Raw genomic sequence first — 24,208 nt, 5'->3', positions numbered from 1 at the left:
GAGTCTATCTCTCCCCCGCGTTCTCTCTCCCTCTCTTGTTCAGTCTTTCTATCTCTCCTCCTGCCCTACGTTCTTTGCCCTCTATCTCCTCCTGTCTCTCTCTCTAGCTCTCTCTGTAAGCCACACGCTCTTTCTGAGTTTCTCTCTCCCTCCCCATAAATCTCTATTTGTCTTTCTTCTCTCCTACCACCCCAATCCCTGCTTTTCTCTCACCACGCACAGCTCCCCAGGGAAGACCCGCTGCTCAGAGTCCGGCAGGCCCCCCGAGCCAAGGAAAGCGATGAGGCCAATGAGGTCACTGGAGAGCTGAGCCTTGTTCTGGACCCAGCCTGACCCTACCCTTGCTGCTACCTCCCTGAGACACCCTCTGGAGTCTCCAGCTCCAGACTCTGTGCAGCAGGCTCCTCCCGGCCCAGCTGGAGTGTGAAATCCCCTGTCAGCACATGCCGGGCATAGTCCTCGGTGCCTCCCCGGCCACCATGACCCCAAGGGCCTGGCTTGGTCTAGACATGAGGGGGTGCAGGTCAGACCCAGGCAGTCCCAGCTCAGCATGGGGAGCAGAGAGATGGGCCTGGTATGAGGCTAGGACTCCCCAGCTCTTCCCTGCCCTGATACATGACCTTGGCAAGTCCCTTCCTTCCCGGAGTAAATATCACCCCCTCAGTGATGTTAGGGATGTCTGCCGGGGAGTGTGTATGAGAGCTGGGGGAGTGCAGACATCTGTGTGCACATTTGTGTGAAGTGCATGTGAGTGAGCACGTGTGTGAGTGTGGGGAAGGTGAGAGTGAACTGTGACCTGTGAAAGCATGTGCTGAGTGTGTGCGTGTCTAAGGTGTGAGTGTGCAGGGGGCAAGGCAGTCGGGGGGGTGGGGAGGTAGTGTCCAAGACCACCAACAGTAAGTGTGAGGATAGCACTGAGCCCAGCGAGGAGCCCTTTGGCGAGGGCCTTGTGAGTTCTGTCTAGTTCACATAGCTTCGCTCCCTCCCTGCCCCTTCTGTGTCTGTCTCCCTCCATCTACCCATCTCAATTTATCTTTCTTTTTTATTGATTTTTTGTTTAGAGAGAGAGGAAGGGAGAGGGAGAAACATCCATGTGAGAGTGAAATGCCAATTGGCTGCCTCCTGCACACCCCCTAATAGGAATCAAGCCCACCACCTGGGCATGTGCTCTGACAGGAATCGAACCGGCAACCTTTCGGTGTACAGGACAATATACGACCAACAGAACCACTTGGGCCAGGGCTCGATTTATCTTTCCCCATCTCTTTGAGTCTCCTGTCTCAATGTCTTTCTTGCTTCTTCTCTCTCTCTCCATTAGGTGGTTACATCTCAGTCAACTTTGAACTATACCACTGTCTCTCTATATATATGTATATATGCCTCTGTGCGTCTCTGCTTTTCTCTTTTGTCTCTGTTCTCATCTCTATCTCGCCCCCTCCCCAACTCCATACTCTCTCACACACACCAGGAGTTCAATAAATGTTTGTTCTCAGTCATCCTTTGACTATACCTCTTTCTTTTGTTTCTCCTGACTGCCACATCTTTGAATTTTATAACCATATGCTGGTTGGTCTGCCCTCCCCACCCCAGTGTGCTCATACACGCTCGCATAGGATAAGCTTCTTCTGCCTGCTTATCTCCTGCAGGAATTGTAACTGCTCCTCCTCCCCTCCTCCCCATGACCTCCCTGTCTGGTCCTCCTCCAGGAACAAAATGAGGCATCTGGCCTGAGCCCACACAGCTCCATCCTTGACGCTGCTTCTAGTCTCTTCTTCCCTCCCATACTGACTCCGTGCACTCCTCCCACATTTTCTCGCCCAACTGCCTCCCACGTCTCCTGGGAAATGGGCTGGATGCAGAGCAGGAGGTTCTGTCACAGGGCCCTCACCAGCTGGTGTCCACTGAGGCCAGGTGTAGAGCTGTCAGCTTCTGGGGCCTTTAATTAGCACAAACTTTTCACCCTCCACTTTGGCTGCTTTCCTTCTCTGGATGCTCCTGGGACTTCAGGCTCTCCATCTTTCCGTGCTGGTGGCCCCAGAGCGCCAGGAAAGGGAAGTGATATCAGGTGTCTGGAAAAACAGCTTTACTACCTGACTTTCTCCCCCAAGCATCAGGAGTGCTGGCCCCAAACTCATTCTATTTTAAAATTCAGGTGCTGGATCCCCAAAATAGAAGCCAGGAGTTCAGACCCCCAGACCCAGAAGTCTGGACCACAAGGACCCACAGGTCTGGACCCCAAGGATCCACCCCTCTCACACTCAAGAATCCAGACCTGAAGCGCCGTCTCCCCAAATTCTCAAGGGATCAGGCCTCCACCCCTAACCCTAACCCTAACCCTAACCCCCCCCCACACACACACACACACACACACAAAACTTAGGGCAGATGTTCACTGTTGATTTTCAAATCCTCCTCCTGGGCCTGTGTAGGGAGTAGGAGAGAGATTGGTGCTTAAATCCACTGATTCTAAGACTTAAGACCAGATTTTCTGGCCCCCTGTCATCCCTTCCCAACTACACTGTGCTGCAGGCAGAGGACCTAGTTGATCCCCAGCTCCTCCGAAATGCAGAGCTTCTCAGTCAACAGAGGTCTGCATGCCCAGTCTTAGAATCCTGGACGTCCAAGCCCCTGCCACTTAGGGAGGGACACAAGAATCTGAGCCCAGGAACAATGGAAAACCTGAGTGTGGACCACAGTCCCAACAGGCTCAGGAATGTCAGACCCAGGGTCCCAAGCCCGTAGTCGCCCCTCAGCCGGCTGGGGGTCCCGCCCACCTGCCCTGACAGCTGCGCGGCGCACTGGCCGGCGTGCAGCGTGGGAACGCCCCAGCTGGGCCTCAGGCAGCCGTCAGGACAAGCTGCGAGGTTCCCAGACTCCCCGCCAGCCCCGCCCGGGCACCGCCGCCTCCCAGCTGTCGCCCGGCAACCACAGCCACAGCCGAATGGGGCAAGGGGCTGAGTCCGGACTGCGGGGTCTTGGGAAAGATCCTGGATTCCTGGATCTTACGACGTGTTATGGTTTGCTGCGGTAACTAGGCAGGCAGAGGGATATTTTGAGGAAGGGTTTTGAGGTGGGGAGAACAGAATTCCCCTCTTCTCGGGGGTCCCAACTGTCCCCCAACCACCCCGGTGCTCTCTTTCTGACCCTCAGGCTCAGGGGAGCCCCGAGTCCCGCCTCCCCAGAGCGCGGAAACTAGCGAGGCCCCAGGGGTTCCCATTTATAGCTCGGTTTCCACTGAGCGCGGTCCCTCTAGAACCTGGGCTGAGCACGTTTCTTCCACTCCTTCCCCTCCCTCCCCCTCACCCCCGTGTCCCCGCAACCCCAGCAGGATGCAGGTGTCCAACCCAGCCGCAGCCCCCTCCTTCGATCCAGGTGTTCCGGCTCCCATATCCCAGTTGGGTTGGGGTGCCCGCCCAAGAGGAGAACCCCGCCCGGCTTGCCCCATTCATTGGCGCTTCGGTCGGTCGCAGGAGTTTCTTAATGGAAAGAGCGGGTCCCCCAGGGGGCGGGGCGCGCCGGGGCGCGGCGAATGGGATCAGGCCCGGCTGGGGTCTCCCAGAGACGCAGCGCGCGGAATTCGCCGGCGTTTCAGAGCGTCGGAGCCAGCGGCTGAACAGGGGCGCCCCAGCCCGAGGTGAAGAGTCGGGCGCAGAGGGCTCCAGGCCAGAGTGGTGGGAGGTGTGCTGTCGAGAAAGCAGTTAGCTGGAAAGCCAGTGCTACAGAAAGTCTGCTGGATCTTGGGGGGACACACACTCGGGATGCCGGTCCCCGCCCTCCTCGTCCTCTTATTCTGCCTCAGAGGGCGTGCAGGTACCGCGAAGGGCGGGGTAGGCGGTAAATGCGGGGAAGGATTGTTTGCCAGCTGCCGCTTTACTGGGGTGAACGGAGCTGAGGGCTTGGCTTCCTGGATCTGCAGAGGTCTGGGAGCCTGAGCTCCTGGGTCTGAGGGAAGAAGGCTTTGGGGACTGAACTCTTGGGTCATGAATGAAGGAACTCTAGAATGTACCAAACTCAGCTCTGCTTCCCCCTCCATTCTCCTAGGCCTATCACCCCACTTTCTGCAACAGCCAGAGGACCTGGTGGTACTGCTAGGGGAGGAGGCCCGGCTGCCCTGCGCCCTGGGCACATACTCGGGGCTGGTTCAGTGGACTAAGGATGGGCTGGCTCTGGGGGGTGAAAGGGACCTACCAGGTGAGACTGTTCTCAGGGAGGACTGGCTTCCACTCCAGGGTGGAGATGCTGGGCTTAGGCTGTAACTGAAGCATCTATTTTGACATGTGCAAGTTTGGGAAATTAATGGGCTCAGGTCAACCTTTGGGTGGACTGAATTTTTAGTTTATACTTTGGGGGTGACCCATAGGGTTTGGAGATTTATTGTAAAATATTGCATAAATGTAGACTCCCACGTAACCACTGTTCAGGTCCAGAAGCCCTTCTTATTCCTTTCCCCTATCATGGCTCACTCCCTTTTTACCCCAGAGGTAGCATCTAACCTGAATGTTATAGCAATTGTTTTCCGGCTTTTTTTTTTTCTTTCTGAATTTATTACCCCCAAGTTTGAAGTGACTCTGGATTGGGAGAGGGCTAGTGTCTCCCTGGCCCAGCACCTGCTTTTAGGATGGGGCCAGAACTCAGAACCGTGGTGTGACAGCCTCTTCCTTGATTCCAGGGTGGTCCAGGTACTGGATATCAGGGAATGCAGCCAGTGGCCAGCACGACCTCCATATTAGGCCTGTGGAGCTAGAGGATCAAGCATCGTATGAGTGTCAGGCTACTCAGGCAGGCCTCCGCTCTCGACCAGCTCAGTTGCACGTGCTGGGTGAGGATCCAGCCCACATATCTCCCCAGGGTTGCCCAGAGGGACAGCCAGTCCTAGCTGGGAGTATCAGATTCTAGGGAGTACAGAGGAGTGGTCAGTTAGAGCTGGGAAGATCAGGGTCTCTGGGCCCAGGATCCAGCTCTAACCCCAGATCCACCCACAGTGCCCCCAGAAGCCCCTCATGTGCTGGGCGGCCCTTCTGTGTCTCTGGTTGCTGGGGTTCCTGCAAATCTGACCTGTCAAAGCCGTGGGGATGCCCGACCCACCCCTGAGTTGCTGTGGTTTCGAGATGGAGTCCGGTTGGATGGGACCACCTCCTACCAGGTCAGATGCAAGTCCTTGCTCATTCAGGGAAATGTGGGGATTCACTCAGACCACAGGCTCATCCAGAGAAGAAAAGGACATGGGAGGGCAGGGGTTCAAGGGTTGGGACCCTTGTTGGACTAACTGGCTCAGTCATTTGTTAGTTGATTGATCTTGAGTAAGTAACTTAACCTCTTCTGTCCCTCAGTCTTCTTATCTGTACAATGAGGATAATAGTAGTATGCACTTCATGGGGTAAATGTGAGGATTAAATAAAGCAATAGTTCTAAGTGTCTAGAAGGGAGCCTGACACATAGTAAGCACCATGTAAGAGGTAGATAAAATTATTATTATTATTCATAACCTCCAGACCCTACTGAAGAAAGGTACCGCTGAGTCTGTGGAGAGCATCTTATCCTTGACCCCTTCCAGCCATGATGATGGAGCCACCTTGGTCTGCCGGGCTCGGAGCCAGGCCCTGCCTGCGGGAAGGGACACAGCTATCACACTAAACCTGCAGTGTAAGTGCAGCTGGACACTGGCCCCTGAGCCTGCAGTCCTTAGTGAAATAGGGTGCTGAGACCTGGACTCCAAGGTATGAAGAAGGAGGCGGCTGTGGACCTGTGGTTCCTGAGGGAATGTGGAGCTGGAGGCCTACCTGGACTCCTAGCTCAAAGGGAAGAGGAACTGGAGATCCACACTCCTGGGGTGGAGGGGCTGGGAATTGGACTCCTAGGTCATCAATGGAAACACTCCAGGTCCTTGACCACCGCTGATTAAAGGCCCACCTCCACAGACTCCCCAGTGGTCACTCTGTCTGCAGAACCACAGACTGTGCAGGAGGGAGAGAAGGTCACTTTCCTATGCCAGGCCAGGGCCCAGCCTCCTGTAACGGGCTATCGGTGAGGACGAAGATCACCCCCCCAAGCCCTAAGCACAGTCTTGGGAAGGGCTGGGGCTGGGACATGAGCAGGTGTGCTTGGGAAGCAGAGACAACACTAACAGCCCCACCACCTCCGCAGGTGGGCAAAGGGGGGCTCCCCAGTGCTGGGGGCCCGAGGGCCAATGTTGGAGGTGGTGGCAGACGCCTCATTCCTAACTGCGCCCGTGTCCTGCGAAGTCAGCAATGCAGTGGGTAGCGCCAACCGCAGCACCGCCTTGGATGTACAGTGTGAGCCGGGGCGAGGCCGTGGATGTGGGCAAAGTGGGACCCGCAGAAATGGGTGAAGGGGGGCGGGCTAGAGTGGGGCGTGGCTGCGACGGGCTGTGGAAGGAGGTGGGATGGGCAAAAGATGTAGGCAACGTTGGCTGTGTTGGGTCAATGCCAATCTGGAGCAGGGGCGGGGCGAGGGCGGGGTCAGGGCTTGTGAGCGGAATTGTGAACAGGGGCCTATACTTGGGTCCTTGAGGGTGCTGTTTCTGAGTGGCTGATCCCGGGTCAGAAATTGCAGCCCTCCCCGGTCATGTGGCTCTGTCATTCCTCTAGTCGGGCCGATTCTGCTTGCAAAGCCGGAGCCCATGTCTGTAGACCTGGGGGAAGACGCTTTTTTTAGCTGTGCCTGGCGCGGGAACCCGCTCCCACGGGTAACCTGGACCCGTCACGGGGTCGCACAGGTAAGGCCGTGTCTGGGGCTAGTGCTACTGGAAGGCAGTGGACGGAGCTTCCTTCCAAGGTTCTGCCCCTGACGCCCCTTCATATCCCAGGTGCTGGGCTACGGGCCCACGCTGCGTCTTCCGTCGGTGGGGCCGGAGGATGCAGGCGACTATGTGTGCAAGGCTGAGCCGGGGCCCTCCGGCCTAGGGGGCGGCGCAGCAGAGGCTAGGTTGACTGTGAACGGTGAGAAACCGGTGCTTCCTAGAGGACTGGGCAGGTCCTGGGACCGCGATGGGCTTAGGGGGAGAGGTCTAACAGAGTGGGCGTGGCCTGAGAGGAAAAGCTTTATAGAGGCGGGGCCAGGGGGTACAGGAGGGACCTATGAAGGCAGCCTCCCGGGGTTCGGAGTTTGTTGAGGGGCGTGGCCTGGTTGGTTGGGGTTAGTGGGGAGTGCCTGGCCCAGCCTTGTTGAAAACGGGCTTTGGTTGGGAGGGAGGGGCCTCTCCTCTCTTTGAAACACAATCTCCAAACCAGCTCCCCCAGTAGTGACTGCCCTGCACTCAGCGCCTGCCTTCCTGTGGGGCCCCGCCCGCCTCCAGTGTCTAGTCTTCGCCTCACCCGCCCCAGAAGCCGTGGTAAGGAAATGTCCCTGCTCTCATGCTCCCCCACCCCCACCCCCCGGCTGTGATCCCTGATTTCCCAGCCCTACTCCCAAAACTGCGCGACTACTTCTGACTTTCCCAACACCCTGCCCGCTCCCTCCCTTCCTCCCCAGTCTCCTCTGACCACCTCCTTTTGTGCCCCAAGGTCTGGTCTTGGGATGAGGGCTTCTTGGAGAAGGGATCGCGGGGTCGGTTCCTGGTGGAAACGTTCCCGGCCCCGGAGGGCCGAGCTGGACAAGGTCCAGGCCTGATCTCTGTGCTACACATTTCCGCAACCCAGGAGTCTGACTTTAGCAGGGGCTTCAACTGCAGTGCCCGGAACCGGCTGGGTGAGGGAGGTACCTGGGTCAGCCTGGGCCGTAGAGGTGAGACCTGGAGCCTGAAGACCCCCAAATCTGAGGACCCCAACCCCCCAAAAAAACACAATTCACAAACTGAGCACTTCCAAATGCAGAGGCCCCCAAACCTTGGGAGCCTCAAAACTATAAGTCCCTTGACTCCTGAGACCCCCCCTCCCAAGAATTAAATTCCCTCAAATACAGAATCCTAAACTGAGACACCCCTCACGTTCCAGTGCCCCAAAGACGGGAATTTCCAAAGTTAACATCCCTCAAATTCTAAGACTCCCCAAAGCCAGGGAGTTTACTTGTGGAATCCCAATTTCACCAGCCCTTAAGTCAGAGACCCCAAGTTTGGGTACTATATACCTTGGGTATCCCCAAACCTGGTGACTTTTTGACCCCAGAGACCCCACCCCAAGCCCTGAGTCCCTGTTTCCCAGTTCCTGCTCAGTCTTCCCCTCAACCTCCTCAGACCATCCCTCTTCTCCCTGCAGACTTGCTGCCTACTGTGCCGATTGTGGCTGGAGCGGCCTCCTCGGCCATGACTCTCCTTATGGTCATCACTGGGGTGGCCCTCTGCTGCTGGTGCCAAGGCAAGGGTCAGTACCTGAGCCCTACCCAACACCCCCCCACACACACACACACACACACACACGCTCACAGAACTTGCCCTGCTGACAAGCCCAGCCTTGGGACCTGGCCCCAGTGCTGCCTCTCTAGCCCCTGGTGGGGTTTGGCTCCCCTTCAGGCCCTGGTTTCTCCCTGAAGCCCTAACTCCACTTCCTCAAGGTCACACTCCTTGCCCTCCCAGACCAGGGCTCTAATTGGCTCCTAGCCTCCTAACCTGATCCCCCCAGTCCTCTCTCTTCCTGCTCATTGGTCTTCACAAACTGTGACCTGCCTCATTGCTTACCTCTGCCTCCTTCCTCCCCACCCCCACCCACGGTCCTTGGCCTCAGCCTCTTTCTCTAAGCAAAAGAACCTGGTGCGAATTCCAGGCAGCAGCCATGGTTCCAGTTTGGAGGGCCCCGAGGAAGAGGAGACAGGCAGCAATGAAGACCAGGTAGGAAGCCAGGGTCCCCAGACCTAACTGTACCTCTAAACTAAACCCAAACAGTAACCTAGTCCCAATTAGGACCCTAAGCTCAAATTGGGCCTTAGTCCCAACATTGATGCCAAAGCCAAATATCCCCCAAATCCAAATATGCCCCTGACCAAGTTATTCCTTAGATCCAATATGTCCCCAGGGCCCTTTGTTTTTCTGAGTCTAGACCCCAGCACCCTCCTGCCTGGCCTCCACTGTCCAGTTGAGGGCCCTTGGGGTCAGGCATTGGGGCAGGAGGATCCTCTGACCACTCCCTCTCACTAAGCACCCTACTCCAGGGCCCCATCATGCACACGGACAGCAGTGACCTGGTTCTGGATGAGGAGGGGGCTCTGGAGACCAAGGTGAGTGTTAGAAGGGGAAGGGGTCCCTTCTCTGTGTCTCCATCTCTCGCTCTGCTTGTGTCCCCTTCCTTTCTATTCTGTTGACCGAACATCAGGGACCTAGCCCACTCTGTCCTCTTTCTCCTGCCTCCTGGGCTCTCACCTACCTTCACAGCCTCAGTTTGCTGACTCTGCTGACTCTGCCCACATGTCTGTCCTAGCCTTGGCCTCCATCTTGAGCTCCAGATCAGGGTTCACTCTGCCTGTGCTTTCCCATGTTTCAGGCCCCCTGGACACCTCCCCCTGGTGCCTCCCCTAGCCCCCTTCCATTTACCAGGTCCCACACAGGCCTTACATCTCCCCAGGCTTGCCCCACTTTTAGGGTCCCTTCTCTCTCCCCTCTGTACCTAGCACATGCTATTCCGCTATTCTCTTGGCCTAAAACACTCCTACCTTCCTTCCCATACCTACCTAATTCTCTCCTTCAATTCCTCTAGTCTCAGCTCAAACATGTCTTGTTCTAGAAAGCTCACGCTTCCCTCCTCACAGCTCTGATCATTCTGTCCATGTTTTGCCTGTCACAGCCAGGATCACTCTGATCTGGGCTTCTCCATCACAGCCTGGTCACTGTGCTGAAGGTTCCCCCATCACAGCCCTGAGCATCTTGTCTGTGCTTTCCCATAAAGCCCAATCATCACAGTCCCAGTCACTCTGCCTATACTTCACCCAGTACAGCCCTGACCCCTCTGGGATCTGGTGACCTGTTATTCCTCTTTGGCCTGGTATCTCCATGAGCACAGGTCCAGGTCTCTCCAGCAGCAGCACAGGACATTACACAAAATCAAAGCTGCAGGGCTGTTGGGCAGATGTATGAATAAATATCTTGGTCTCAATCTCTCTCTCTTGTTCCCTCCGCATCTCCTTCCACATCACCACCCCTCAACAGGCCTATATCCTTCTGTCTCTTTTTCTGTCCATCTCCTGTTCCTTTGTCTTTCGTCACTGTTTTTCTGTCTTCTTTTGTCTTCCTATCAGTCTACATGTCTGTCTCTCTGTCTCTGCTTGCTCCTGTTTCTGTCTTTTGTCTCTCACTAGGTCTGGTTTGATCTCTATCAGTGATTTCTCACCCTCCTGTATATCTACATACTCAAACATTCCATTTGTCTCCTTAGGACCCAACCAACGGTTACTACAAGGTCCGAGGAGTCAGTGTGAGCCTGAGCCTTGGCAAAACCCCTGGAGGAGACCTCTTTTTGCCACACTCTTCCCCCCTTGGACCTCTGGGTACCCCTCCATTCTATGACTTCAACTCACACCTGGGCATGCCTCCCCCCTGCAAACTGTATAGAGCCCAGGCAGGTTATCTCACCACACCCCATTCTCGAGCTTTTGCCAGTTACATCAAACCCACATCCTTTGGGCCTCCAGATCTGGCCCCCAGGACTCCCCCCTTCCCATATGCTGCCTTCCCCACAGCCAGCCATCCACGTCTCCAAACTCATGTGTAACATCTCTCCAACTGAAAAGTGCTGGGATCTTCAACTTGCCATAATGGATTGTCCTGATTTCTGAAGAACCAGAACAAGTTAGCGACCTTACTCCTCCAAAACTAAGCATTGAGGGGAGGGATAGATCATTATTATTGCCTGGGTCATTGATGAACAGTTTGTTCAGCCAAAGGGGATGCCCCAAGTGGGAGCAAGATGGCTACTATATCCACCTATTCCCTTGTATAAAAGAGATTAAAGATGCTAAATGGTCCCTTTTCAGAGGAATAGGGACAAGGGGTGATGGGAGTTAGAGGCAGATATGGAAGTTGTTTCTAGACACTAAAAGAAGGTATTTCAAGATGACCACTTGCATTGAGAAGAAAGGTAACATAGGGCAGATTAATACGAAGACCAGACCAGGCCCTGTCCTGGCTCTCCCTGAGGTACACTTTGCTTGGCCAGTGGAAATGAAGCCAGGATGGCAGTTCACTCCTTGGAAACCCAAGATAGCCACCATCTTGACTTTTTCCACCTTCCTTAAAGGCCCTGGAAAAATTGGGGTCAAGGAGTGAGGACAGGGTGAGATCTGTCACTGGAGGGGGTAGGGGTAGAATCTGGAAGTGAGAAGATATGTTTAAGTTTAAAAATAAAAATTTGTCTTCAGGATTCTCTTGGCATTTTTACCCTCCATCAGGGAAGATACTCATCTAGCCTAACCCAAGGCCTTTCCTCAACCCTAGGCTATGAAGTGACTGTAGGAGCAAAACCAGGAACCACCCCCAAGCCCCTTGCACCCATTTAGCACTCCAGGCTTTTTTTTTTTTTTTTCCTTTATTGATTTTAGAGAGAAAGGAATGGAAAGGGAGAGAGAGATAGAAACATTGATGAGAGAGAACATCGATTGGCCATCTCCTGTATGCCCCCCAGTGGGGATTTGGCCCACAACCTGGGCATGTGCTCTGACAAGGAATCAAACCGGCAACCTCTTGGTACATGGGTCAACACTCAACCACTGAGCCACACCGGCCGGGCACTCTAGGCTTTTTCAATATACATCTATACAGTCCGACCAGTGTGGCTCAGTTGATTGAGCATCATCCCATCCACCAGAAGGTTGCTTGTTCCATTTCCCCATCAGGGCACATGCCTGGATTGTGGGCTTGATCCCCAGTAGGGAGTGTGAAGGAGGCAGCTGATAAATGTTTCTCTCTCATCAATGTTCCTTTCTCTCTCTCTCCCTCTCCCTTCCACTCTCTGAAATCAATAAAAACATATTTAAATAAGTGTGTGTGTGTGTACACACACAAATATACATACACAGATGCACACACATGACAGGGCTACCCCACTGGACTTGGGGAAGACAGTATTCTACACTGTCACTGGAGGAGACAAAGCAGTAAGCCCTGAAGGGGAAGCTGGGAGGGAGAGGCTAGAGGTAGGGAAATAGAAATTCCCTGGTCCTTAGAGCAAAGATGGGGGTCCAGATCCTTGTCCTAAGGTGCTGGGTACCTGATTCGGATCATCTTTCAAAAAGGGGTCTGGGAATTTCATGTCATGGATCCTAGACCTAGGAATTAAAGTTCCAGTCACCTGAGACCCTTTATTGATTTTAGAGAGAAATCTAGGGAAGCAGAGCAGAAGACTTGGGACTCTTGGATCTTAGGGGGAGAGGGCTGGGGTCTTGGTCTCTGGTCCAGATAGGAAAGGTGACAGGGGCCCAGCTCCAGGATCTGAGGGAGAAGAGAACTGGGGTACAACTGCTGTGTTCTTGATTGGGGAAATTTTGGAGGCATGTATTCCTGGCAACTCAAGAGAAGTTGGAGGTGGGGAGGGGGGTGTTTTCTCCAATGCTGGCAATCCCTGGAAGAGAAGGAAGCTGATTTGTAAGAGAGTCTGAGGAAGGGCACAAAATCCACAGCCCCGGAGTCCATGACCCAGATTCCCGGCTAGGCCCTTGCATGGGGTGGGACACATGTAATCTTAAGGAGGCGGGGGCTTTACGCACGCTCCCACCCGCGTTCGGCGTTCGTTCGGGAGCTGCTCCACTCTGCGCAGAGCTGGCACGCTATTGTTCTGGCCGGGAAGGCGGGGCCGGCGTGGGGCGGGGCTGGCGGAGCCGGCGCAGCAGGCGGGGCGGCGGGAGGAGGAGGCGGTGGCTGTGGCGCTGGGAGCTCCTGTCACCGCTGGGGCCGGACCGGGCAGGGCGGGAGTGCAAGGGACGTGAGGGCGCGAGAGCCCAGACATGGGGCACATCAGCCCCGCCACTCCTGGTCTGGGCCGCGGCCGGGCCCCGCCGCCGCTGCCGCTGTTGCTGCCACTATTGCTGCTGCTTCTGCGCGCGCAGCTCGTCGTCGGGAGCCTGGCCGGTGGGAGCCCCGGCGCGGCCGAGGTGAGGCCCGGCCGGGTCCTGGGGGATGGGGGGAGGGGCGGGACCCGGCCTCTGGACCCCGACGCGGACGTGTCCAGGGCGAAAAGTGCAGTCTTTCCAGCCAGGCGGCCGGCCCCCAGGTGCCCCTAAAGGCACTAGGCATTCACGAACCCAGGAGTCCAGGCCCCAGCTCCCCATCTTGTGTCGTCCCAGCCACCTCCCGCCCCTAGCATAGGAACTGGCTCTTCCAGAGCTCCTGGTCCCAGAAATCCAGCTCCCTCAGACCCTCTCGACCTAAGTGACTCAGCCCCAGACCCTTCCCACCTGAACATAGGACCCACCAAGCAGTAAGACACTTAGAACCAAGAATCGGTTCCTCTGGACCCATATGAGGGCCCCACAGCCTCCCAGGACCCAGGAGTCTAGGCCTCTAGCCACCGCCCCCCGATCTAGGAGGTAGCTCTCTAACCCTCAAGGGCTTGGTGTCCAGGCCTGCAGGGCCTGAAGCCTGGCCTTGTCCGTCATCTTTGCACCCAAGAATGGGAGCCTGAGCTAGGGATGGAGGGAGGAGGGGCCAGAACGCCTGGGTTCTGACCTCCTCCCCGGCGATTCAGGTTTAACCCCTTCCGACTCTAGTGCGGCTGCGCCGGGGTGGGCGTGGATCGTGTCTCGGCCACAACAAGGCCGCGAGAATCCTGGGGGACCCGAGTCGCCATAGCAACAGGAGAGCTGGGGCGCCCCGCCCAGTAGGAGCTGTATCCCGGGAAACCGAGGCGGGTGCTCGGTGCTTGGTGGAGGGGGCTGGTTCTGGGGTCTAAATATCTGGGTCCCAGGGAGCAAAGGACCGAGGGACCAGCGTGCCAACGTCCCCCGGGCACTCACTGATCCCTTCGCCCACACACCCAGGCCCGGGGGTCGGCTCAGGTGGCGGGACTATGCGGGCACCTAACGCTTCATCGGGACCTGCGCACTGGCCGCTGGGAACCAGACGCGCAGCGCTCGCGACGCTGTCTCCGCGACCCGCAACGGGTGCTGGAGTACTGCAGACAGGTGGGCGTGACCTACTGAGAGGGGCGTGCAAGCGGGTCAAAGATGCGGAGGAGTCGCGCAGGGGAAGCCTGGAGACCGGGGATCTAGGAAGGCTGGGAAGCTAGGGGGCATGGCCAGAGGTGAAGTTAGGCTAGGGCGGGACCGTTTTCAGAAAAGGTCACAAAACAAAACAAAGTAGACCAAAACGAAGAAAAAAGAAAGAGAGAGAAATTAGGTCAGGAAGGAAGAGAACCGTGCAAAGATCGGCTAAGGAAGGTATCCACCAGTGAAGTGGTGGGCTCCTTAAAGAGCAGGTGTATAGGTGGGCGTGGCCAAAGGAGAGGGTAGTCTATGCCAAAAAGACCTTAGGGACAGATAAGATAGGAAAAGGGGTGGAGCCCACTGAAAGAGTGGGAAGCTAGAAGTATGGCTATGAAAAGGAAGGTCTAATACAAAGAGAAGGGATGCTTACAGAGAGGCCAAACAGGGAAAGAGGTGAGACTTAAAGGTTGGTGGAGCCTATGGAGAGATGAACCTGATTGGGGAAGGGGGTGGGGGCAAGGTGACCAGGAGAGAGGTAGGTTTAGAAGAATTGAGTTTATGGGCACACGCCCTGGCCGGTTTGGCTCAGCGGTTGGAGCGTCGGCCTGCGGTACAGAGTTTATGGGCACATGGAGAGACCGTTGTAAAGAAACTGGCCTGGCAAAGGGGAGGGGACTAGAGATAGGGGCGGGGTTAACGGAGAGTGACTAGGGGCGTGGCCAATGGGCCTACCAGATTTACATATCTAAGGCTAGTTCTATGGAGAAGCAGGACCTAAGGAGGAGAATGCCTTATGAACACTGGAACCTTGAAAAGGAACATGGCCAGAAGAGAAGCGAGGCTAGTAGGGGTGGAACAGTGGGTTGATCACCCCATCCGGTGCCCCCAGATGTACCCGGAGCTGCAGATTGCACGTGTGGAACAGGCGACACAGGCCATCCCCATGGAGCGCTGGTGCGGAGGTGCCCAGGGTGGCCGCTGTGCCCACCCGTACCACCAGGTTGTGCCTTTCCGCTGCCTGCGTGAGTCATAGGCTGGGGGAAGGAAATGGAGGTGGGAGGTCTATAAAGGTCAAGATTCTGGGCCTTGGTCTCAAGACTCATATTAGGGAGCTAGATGCCTGCGTCCTGAGTGTGGAAGAGAAGTGTCTGAGGATAAAAAAATCTGGATTTTGAAGAGGGTGAGGCTAATGGCTATGGGAGGGTTTCACTCTGGTGCCCCCATTCCCCAGCGGGTGAATTTGTGAGTGAGGCCCTACTGGTGCCCGAAGGCTGCCAGTTCCAGCACCAGGAGCGCATGGACCAGTGTGAGAGTTCAACCCGGAGGCATCAGGAAGCACAGGAGGTCAGAACCCTGACCCATCCATCCTCACTCCCAAAACCCAGGAGTCCAGTCCCCAAACACCCCCCTCCTGCAGAACCCAAGAGTCTGGGCTTCAGCCCCTTCTTCACACCAGGACAGAACCAGGAATCCAGGCCCCACCTTTACCCTCTCCTACCCCACAATCCTGGCGTCTGGACCCACTCTTCCTACAGGCCTGCAGCTCCCAGGGCCTCATCCTGCATGGCTCGGGCATGCTTCTGCCCTGTGGCATGGATCAGTTCCGAGGTGTGGAGTATGTGTGCTGCCCCCCTCCAGTGACCCCCGACCCGTCTGGGACAGAAGTTGGGTGAGTGGGAGGGAATCTTCCATGCCCATCCCAAGGCTTCTGAGGCAGGAAGTGGAAGCCTGGGGGCCTGGGCCAGGGTTCTTATTGCCTTGTGTCTTCTGCTCCCTCAGTGACCCCTCCACCCGGTCCTGGCCCCTGGGGGACAGAATAGAGGGGGATGAGGATGAGAAAGAGGAGGAATCCTTCCTACAGCCAGTAGATGATTACTTTGTGGAGCCCCTACAGGCTGAAGAGGAAGAAGAGAAGGAAAGAGTCCCACCTTCAAGCTCCCATTCCCCTGCAGGGGTCAGCAAAGGTGAGGCCATTTCTGAATTCCGAGTCTCCTCCACCCTGGAGGGAGGATGATTTGGGGAGTCTTGGTGTAGGACCATCTTTGGGAGGGACCTATGAAGGAGAGGTCCGACTGTGGGAATGGCCAGGATGAGCAGTTTGGGATAAAGTAGAGGTGGAAGCCCTGGCCTGTGAAGAATGAAGGGTGGTTTGGGGGTTCCTGGAAGTGGAGGAGCCATTTGGTAAGTCCTAAGGATTATTTGGGGTTAGAGGATGGTGTAATGGATTCCTAAGCTTTGCAAAACAGGCCCAGTCCCATGATGCTAGGCAGCAGCCATGGCTAAAGTGGACACACTGTTTCCAGTGCACTCTGGGAAATGTTCTCCAGGTAGAAAAGGTGACCTGGAGATCATCTTCAGGCTGACCCCCTGCTTCCTGGTGTTGCAGTGACTCCCACCCCAAGGCCCACAGATGGTGTGGATGTGTACTTTGGCATGCCTGGAGAAATCAGTGAGCACGAGGGTTTCCTGCGGGCCAAGATGGACCTGGAGGAGCGAAGGATGCGTCAGATTAACGAGGTGATGATAATGGGGCATCCCAGGATCACCCACCACATAGAGCTCCTTAAATATAAGGAAATCCCCCAGTGACAGTTTGGGACTACCTCCAAAAGCTCCCCCAGCCCCTATCAATCCCTAGCCCTCAACGCCACCCCTAAAATGACCAGGAATCCCTAACCCATAGAATCCCATTGAGATGCCACCAGATTCTAAGGAAACTCTGATGCATGATAGCTTCAGTTTCTTCTGAGCCTTCTCTCTTGGGAACCCAAGAACCAATGGGACTTAAGGGATCTATCTGGAGCCTCCACAGTCTTGAAGAAGGATTGGGGAACTCTGGGTGGAGCAGGGTGGATTCTAAAATGCTGAAGTTCCCCTGCCCCCAGGTGATGCGTGAATGGGCCATGGCGGATAACCAGTCCAAGAATCTGCCTAAAGCTGACAGACAGGCCCTGAACGAGGTAGGACAACCTCCAGCGCGTCCTACTCACTTATGCCCGTTCACTGTCTGGGGCACATCCAGCCTCAGCCTGGCTCAGGCCATGTCCCAGCCTCAACCAGTCCCGCCCCTTCCTACTTACATCAGCCTCTCTTGGCCCCACCCCTACATTTAGTTCCCCCTCTCTTGGCCTGTGTCAGACCTGACGTTGTTCTCAAATTGACCATGTATTGCCCTGTCTTAACTTTATTCTCACCTCTGAGGACTGGCTCTGAAGTCCTCTCCCAAGCTGGGCCCCTGCAGATACAGCCAGGTCCTTCTCCGCCTCTCGTTGCTGCATCCCTGTTCCTGTGAGGCCACGCCCCCTGACTTTGGCCCTGCCCCTCTAATCTCACTTTTACTCAATCCCTCCTCAGTAGGCCCAGCTTCATATTTCTCCATCCCACCTTTTAACTTCATCCCTTAGAGTCCCCACTCAGGTTAGCCCATTCCCCGACTCTTGTCCCCCCGCCTCAGTCTCATTTAGGCAGTTAGTCTCCAGTTCGCCCTGCCCAGCCTAGAGCTCTACCTTTACTACAACACTCCTTCCCTCAACACAGGCCAACTCTGTTCCTAGACTGCTCCTACCCAGTAGTTTACACCTCCAGCTCGGCTCCCAGGAGGCCTGCTCCTACCCTGTATCCCCACCCCTTGCAGTCAGTATCCTGTGATCTTGTCCCACCCCAGGCTGACTCTGCCCAGACCTAGATCCACTGCACCCACCTGCTTGATCCTATATCCTCGCCTTTCCAGAATGCCACTGACCTAAGCTTTCACCCATCTTCTCTGATCTTGTGCCCACCCCCTTGATAGCACTTCCAGTCCATTCTGCAGACCCTGGAGGAGCAGGTGTCCGGTGAGCGACAGCGCTTGGTGGAGACCCATGCCACTCGAGTCATCGCCCTTATCAACGACCAGCGCCGGGCTGCCTTGGAAGGTTTCCTGGCAGCGCTGCAGGGAGATCCGCCTCAGGTGTGGGAGCTGCAGGGGCAGAGGGCAGAGGATGAAGAGGGCTGGGGCGGGCCTAGGCAGCCTTCATCCTTTCCACAGCCAGAGCGCGTCCTGCTGGCCCTGCAACGCTACCTGCGTGCCGAGCAGAAGGAGCAGAGGCACACCCTGCGACACTACCAGCACGTGGCTGCCGTGGAGCCTGAGAAGGCCCAGCAGATGAGCTTCCAGGTGCTCAGATTCTCCCAGCTCTCGAATACCCTGCTAGCCCTCCGACCCCGGTCTCTTGGACCCCCTTACCTCAGACTTTTCTTGTCCCTCGGGCCTTCTGTCTGTCCCTTGAACTGTCTTTCTATCTCTGGAACCCCTCTTTTGTGCCCTGGGACCCTTTCCAGTCCCTTGGATCCCTACTCCCTGACCCTGGAACGCTGCCTCCGCTTTCCTGTGTCTTTGACACCCTTCTTGTCCCTTGGATGTCTTCTTTCTTTCCTAGAACCCCCTTCCTGTGCCTTCAGATCCTAATTCCTGTTTCTTGGATGTTCTCTTCCTGCTCTTGGGCTCCAAGTCTTGCTCTTGAACCACATCGTCTCTATACGACACCCCGATCTTACTTGCTTTTCTGGAACCCCCCCCCTCAGACCTCACTTTCTATTCCTCAGATCCTCTGTTCTGCCCCTCCAGCCCACGTGCCTGCGTTTCCTGTCTCCTGTACCATGTCCCCGTGCGCTGTGCTCACCGTGCCTCCTGCGCCCCGCTCCTCCTGGCGACTCCTCTCCCAAGCCTCTCCCTTTCTGCCTTCTGTACTTCTTCTCCTTTTCTTTGTATTCTGCTCTCCTCCTTCAGTGTCCTTCTTCCTGTGGCCCAGTTGCTGGCCCTTGTATCCTGCTTCCTGTCACTTGTATGTGCTACTTTTTCCTTGAACCCTGTTGTCCTTCCTTCCCCCTTCTTCACCCTACCTCGGTTTCCCCATTTCTAGCCTACATTGCCCAGTGCATCCTTCATAATCACTCCCCGACAGGTGCAGACCCACCTTCAAGTAATCGAGGAAAGGATGAATCAGAGCCTGGGGCTGCTTGACCAGAACCCCCGCCTGGCTCAGGAGCTACGGCCCCAGATCCGTGAGTACATACCACCCCTGCTTCCCATTCCAGATCTCTGAGGGCAGATCCTGACCCCCAGTCTTTGACCACCCCGACACACACACTCTTTAGATAGCTATTCCTGTGTAACAAACACCAGAACTTAAATCAACCATCTTCTTTGCTCCGGATTCTGCTGTCTAGTCTGGGTTCTACTGGGTGCTTCCTCTGCTGGTCTTGTCAGTAGTCAAGCTAGCAGATCAGCTAGGGGCTGGGACTTTGGCACAAGTGGGCCTCTCTCCCTCTCCATGTAGGCTCAAGGCCTCTGTTCTCCAGAGACCCTCCATGTCGTCTCTCCGCAGGGTGCCTGGACTTCCTACATGGTGGTTGAGGCTCCCCAAACGTGAAAGTGGAAGCTGCCAAGTCTTCTTAAGACATGGGCCCACATTCTTTTTGTAATCTTCATCCAAATATATATATATATTTTTTGGTACATGCCTCTAGCGGGAACCGAACCCGGGACTCTCTGGTCTGCAGGTCAACGCTCCAACTGCTGAGCCAAACTGGCCAGGGCTACCCAAGGATATTTTTCCATTGATTTTTAGATAGAGGGGAAGGGAGGGAGGGAGGGAGAGAGAGAGAGAAACATCGATGTGAGAGAAACATCGATCTGTTGCCTCCCACATGACCCTGACTGGGGCGGGGATCGAACCTGCAACCCAGGCACATTCCCTTACCCAGGAACCAAATCCGTGACCTTTTAGTCTCAGGCTGATGCTCTAACCACTGAGCCAAACAGGCCAAGGCTTGGACCCACATTCTATTGCTTAAAGCAAGTCACAACCCCAGGCAAGATCCAAGGGGAGGAGCCTACACAAGAGCACGAATACCAGAAAGTGTGACTTAGAGCACGGCCCCCAGATCTATTGTGACTTGCTTTGCATGTCCCACACCTAACCCTGACTCTCCTGCTCTTTAAGGCCACTGCAACTTCAACCTCTACCCTCCCTGCCAGGGTTGCCTGCAGCCAGCTCCTCTCTTCCCCAGATCACACTTATGGCAACCCCCAATCACATTACTGTTGAGGTGCCATCTATTCATCCATTTAAAAACAATGATTTCTGCGTGGAGTCCCTCTGCTCACAACCTCAACCACCTCTCTGCACGTTCCCCTCAGAGGAGCTCCTCCGTTCTGAACACCTGAGTCCCAGTGAATTGGAAGTCCCTGTCCCCAGGAGCAGCAGTGAGGACAAGGGTGGGCTGCAGTCTCTGGATTCCAAGGATGGTGAGATAACCCAAATCTAGATAACATCAGACTTTGGGAGACAGGCCCCTCAACCTAATTTCTAATCTCCCAAAGTCTGGGGGTGTCTCAGCCCCCACAGTGCATGGGAGAGAATGTCAAGGAATGTCTAAGGTAGTGAAGGCCTCTGTAGGATCTTTGGTCCTCCCGCCTTGGACCCTGGCAGGGTATTTCTTCAGTGAAGCCCTCCTCTCTTCACTGTTCCCCTGCCTCCTCTGGCTCCCGGCGAACTCCCCCGTGGCCCTTCCAAAAGGTATCTCACAGAGTAGACCCCCGCCGCCAAATCCCATTGAGTCTCCAAGCCCCAAATGGAAAAGGGTCCACATATTGGGAACCCCAAACCTCCTGGGGTGGAGTCTGGTGCCCCTCTGACCCCCTCCTCAGGCGGGGGCAGCACCACTCTGGACTCTCAGGAATGAGCTAGGACTTGGGGGGTAGGGTCCACAGAACAAGATGCTGCACCCCCTGGGAAAGAGAAGCTGTCCCCCCTGGAACAGTATGAGCGGAAGGTAAGTTAGTCAGCCCTGTGGGCTCCGGAGGGAGGCCTGGGGATGGGACCTGGACTCAAAGGTCTGAAGGAGGACGGTGCTAAGGGATTGGATTCCTTGACCAAGGGGAAGGTACCTGGGGACATGGACTTCAGGATGTAGGGAAGCAGAGGGCTGGGAGATGCCCTCTCGCACCAGGGGAGGAGGAGGCTGGGGCCCAGGTGCCGGGGTCCCTGACACCTCCTTACTCCCCCAGGTGAATGTGTCTGTTCCAAGGGGTTTTCCTTCCCACTCATCAGAGATTCAGAGAGATGAGCTGGTAAGAGGAGGAATATTGTGGGTACTTAGGTGGAGGGGTCAGAGGTCATTGGCTCGTCTGTGACTTTGAAAGCCACACTGGGCTCTGGTGAGCCTCAAAGATGACCCCGCCTCACCTCCTCTCCCTGCAGGCACCCGCTGGGACAGGAGTGTCCCCAGAGGCCGTGTCCGGTTTGCTGATCATGGGAGCAGGTGGGGGCTCCCTGATCATCCTGTCCATGCTGCTCCTGCGCAGGAAGAAGCCCTACGGGGCTATCAGCCATGGAGTGGTGGAGGTGAGAGACAGAAAGGTGTGGTGTGGGAGGAGCTCCAGAGCTCCGTCCGAGGGGCGGTAAGATCTGTGGTCAGGTCCCAGGCCCACTCTCCCTCCCCTGCCCTGCTGCAGGTGGACCCCATGCTGACCCTGGAGGAGCAGCAGCTGCGTGAACTGCAGCGTCATGGCTATGAGAACCCCACTTACCGCTTCTTGGAGGAATGACCCTGAACCATTCCCCTTTACCCTTTAGCTGAACCCAGACCTCTCCTCTTCCTGGAACCCCAGAACCCCAACTCCCAGACTGTACAAAGGGTCTTGAAAAAGTTAATTTCACACCCTTGTGAGAGGACTGGAAATTCTTATTTCCCCTTTCCAATTCCAAATGCCATCCCTAAGAAATCCCCAGGTATTCCCAGCTGCCTCCCTGCTTGGGACTTCTTCACCTTAATTTATTTTGTAAGTTAATTTATTGTTCTTTAAGGTGACCACCAGCTTGATCCCTGGAATTCACCCCCTCCCACGTGTTGCCCACTAACATACCAATAAAGTTCTCTTCCCCACCAGGCCATCCTGCATCTCTGTGGGGGGAATCAGTGAGTACTCATAGCTGTGGATGCTGTTGTGAATCCCTACTCAGGGATCCTTAAATCTGGGCAGGCAAGGCCGGGGTGGGGGTGGGGAAGGCCCAGAGTCCAAGAATAGGCTCTTTGTGCCCACCCTGGAGCTGTCCTTTGGTGCTGAATGGGCTGGTACTTCTAGACCTCCATCTGCTGGGTCCCTGGGTGAACTCAGGAGCCTGGGCTCTGTAAGTGACCCCTGCCTCCTACTCTCTGCCACACAATCACACACAGAGCCTCCACTTCCTACTCATTCTTACACACAATCACACACACAGCCTCCACCTCCTACTGTCTCTCATACACAGTCACACACACAGCCTCTACCTCCCTATTCTCTCTTACACACAATCACACACACAGCCTCCACCTCCTACTGTCTCTCTTACACAGTCACACACACAGCCTCCACCTCCCTACTCTCTCTCTACACAGTCACACACACAGCCTCCACCTCCCTATTCTCTCTTACACACAATCACACACACAGCCTCCACCTCCTACTCTCTCTCTTACACAGTCACACACACAGCCTCCACCTCCCTACTCTCTCTCTTACACAGTCACACACACAGCCTCCACCTCCTACTCTCTCTCTTACACAGTCACACACACAGCCTCCACCTCCTACTCTCTCTCTTAAACAGTCACACACACAGCCTCCACCTCCCTACTCTCTCTCTTACACAGTCACACACACAGCCTCCACCTCCTACGGTCTGTCTTACACAGTCACACACACAGCCTCCACCTCCTACTCTCTCTCTTACACAGTCACACACACAGCTTCCACCTCCTACTCTCTCTCTTACACAGTCACACACACAGCCTCCACCTCCTACTGTCTCTCTTACACAGTCACACACACAGCCTCCACCTCCCTACTCTCTCTCTTACACAGTCACACACACAGCCTCCACCTCCTACTCTCTCTCTTACACAGTCACACACACAGCTTCCACCTCCTACTCTCTCTCTTACACAGTCACACACACAGCCTCCACCTCCTACTCTCTCTCTTACACAGTCACACACACAGCCTCCACCTCCTATTCTCTCTCTTACACAGTCACACACACAGCCTCCACCTCCTACTGTCTCTCTTACACAGTCACACACACAGCCTCCACCTCCTACTGTCTCTCTTACACAGTCACACACACAGCTTCCACCTCCTACTCTCTCTCTTACACAGTCACACACACAGCCTCCACCTCCTACTCTCTCTCTTACACAGTCACACACACAGCCTCCACCTCCCTACTCTCTCTCTTACACAGTCACACACACAGCCTCCACCTCCTACTGTCTCTCTTACACAGTCACACACACAGCCTCCACCTCCTACTCTCTCTCTCACACAGTAACACACACAGCCTCCACCTCCTACTGTCTGTCTTACGCAGTCACACACACAGCCTCCACCTCCTACTCTCTCTCTTACACAGTAACACACACAGCCTCCACCTCCTACTGTCTGTCTTACGCAGTCACACACACAGCCTCCACCTCCTACTCTCTCTCTCACACAGTAACACACACAGCCTCCACCTCCCTACTCTCTCTCTTACACAGTCACACACACAGCCTCCACCTCCTACTCTCTCTCTCACACAGTAACACACACAGCCTCCACCTCCCTACTCTCTCTCTTACACAGTCACACACACAGCCTCCACCTCCTACTGTCTCTCTTACACAGTCACACACACAGCCTCCACCTCCTACTCTCTCTCTCACACAGTAACACACACAGCCTCCACCTCCTACTGTCTGTCTTACGCAGTCACACACACAGCCTCCACCTCCTACTGTCTCTCTTACACAGCCACACACACAGCCTCCACCTCCTACTCTCTCTCTTACACAGTCAGACACACAGCCTCCACCTCCCTACTGTCTCTCTTACACAGCCACACACACAGCCTCCACCTCCTACTGTCTGTCTTACACAGTCACACACACAGCCTCCACCTCCTACTCTCTCTCTTACACAGTCACACACACAGCCTCCACCTCCCTACTGTCTCTCTTACACAGCCACACACACAGCCTCCACCTCCTACTGTCTGTCTTACACAGTCACACACACAGCATCACCTCCTACTCTCTCTCTTACACAGTCACACACACAGCCTCCACC

At 55.5% G+C, this 24,208-nt stretch overlaps 2 protein-coding genes across 2 annotated transcripts; both read left to right on the top strand.

Annotated features, from left to right (window-relative positions):
- The first annotated feature begins 3,758 nt into the window (after positions 1-3,758).
- KIRREL2 (kirre like nephrin family adhesion molecule 2) lies at positions 3,759-10,705 on the top strand. The gene is made up of 15 exons (XM_036274653.1): positions 3,759-3,810; positions 4,042-4,191; positions 4,670-4,819; positions 4,983-5,143; positions 5,493-5,643; positions 5,919-6,024; positions 6,145-6,293; positions 6,609-6,736; positions 6,827-6,959; positions 7,251-7,351; positions 7,524-7,743; positions 8,214-8,318; positions 8,679-8,782; positions 9,103-9,168; positions 10,320-10,705. The coding sequence occupies exons 1-15, from the start codon at positions 3,759-3,761 to the stop codon at positions 10,653-10,655; spliced, it is 2,112 nt and encodes a 703-aa protein (XP_036130546.1). The 3' UTR covers positions 10,656-10,705.
- A 2,111-nt stretch (positions 10,706-12,816) lies between these two features.
- On the top strand, positions 12,817-22,004 carry APLP1 (amyloid beta precursor like protein 1). The gene is made up of 16 exons (XM_036274646.1): positions 12,817-13,029; positions 13,915-14,058; positions 14,969-15,101; positions 15,311-15,423; positions 15,615-15,748; positions 15,859-16,043; positions 16,466-16,596; positions 16,965-17,039; positions 17,870-18,028; positions 18,107-18,235; positions 19,023-19,122; positions 20,261-20,368; positions 20,825-20,895; positions 21,131-21,193; positions 21,324-21,467; positions 21,578-22,004. Exons 1-16 carry the CDS (start codon positions 12,883-12,885, stop codon positions 21,668-21,670), a joined length of 1,929 nt encoding a protein of 642 aa, XP_036130539.1. The 5' UTR covers positions 12,817-12,882; the 3' UTR covers positions 21,671-22,004.
- Positions 22,005-24,208: the final 2,204 nt, after the last annotated feature.

Source organism: Molossus molossus, unplaced genomic scaffold, assembly GCF_014108415.1.
Source record: "Molossus molossus isolate mMolMol1 unplaced genomic scaffold, mMolMol1.p scaffold_m16_p_21, whole genome shotgun sequence".
NCBI classification, from domain to species: domain Eukaryota; kingdom Metazoa; phylum Chordata; class Mammalia; order Chiroptera; family Molossidae; genus Molossus; species Molossus molossus.
The sequence above is the reverse complement of the archived record's forward strand: the minus strand, read 5'-3'. Positions and strand labels throughout refer to the sequence as shown.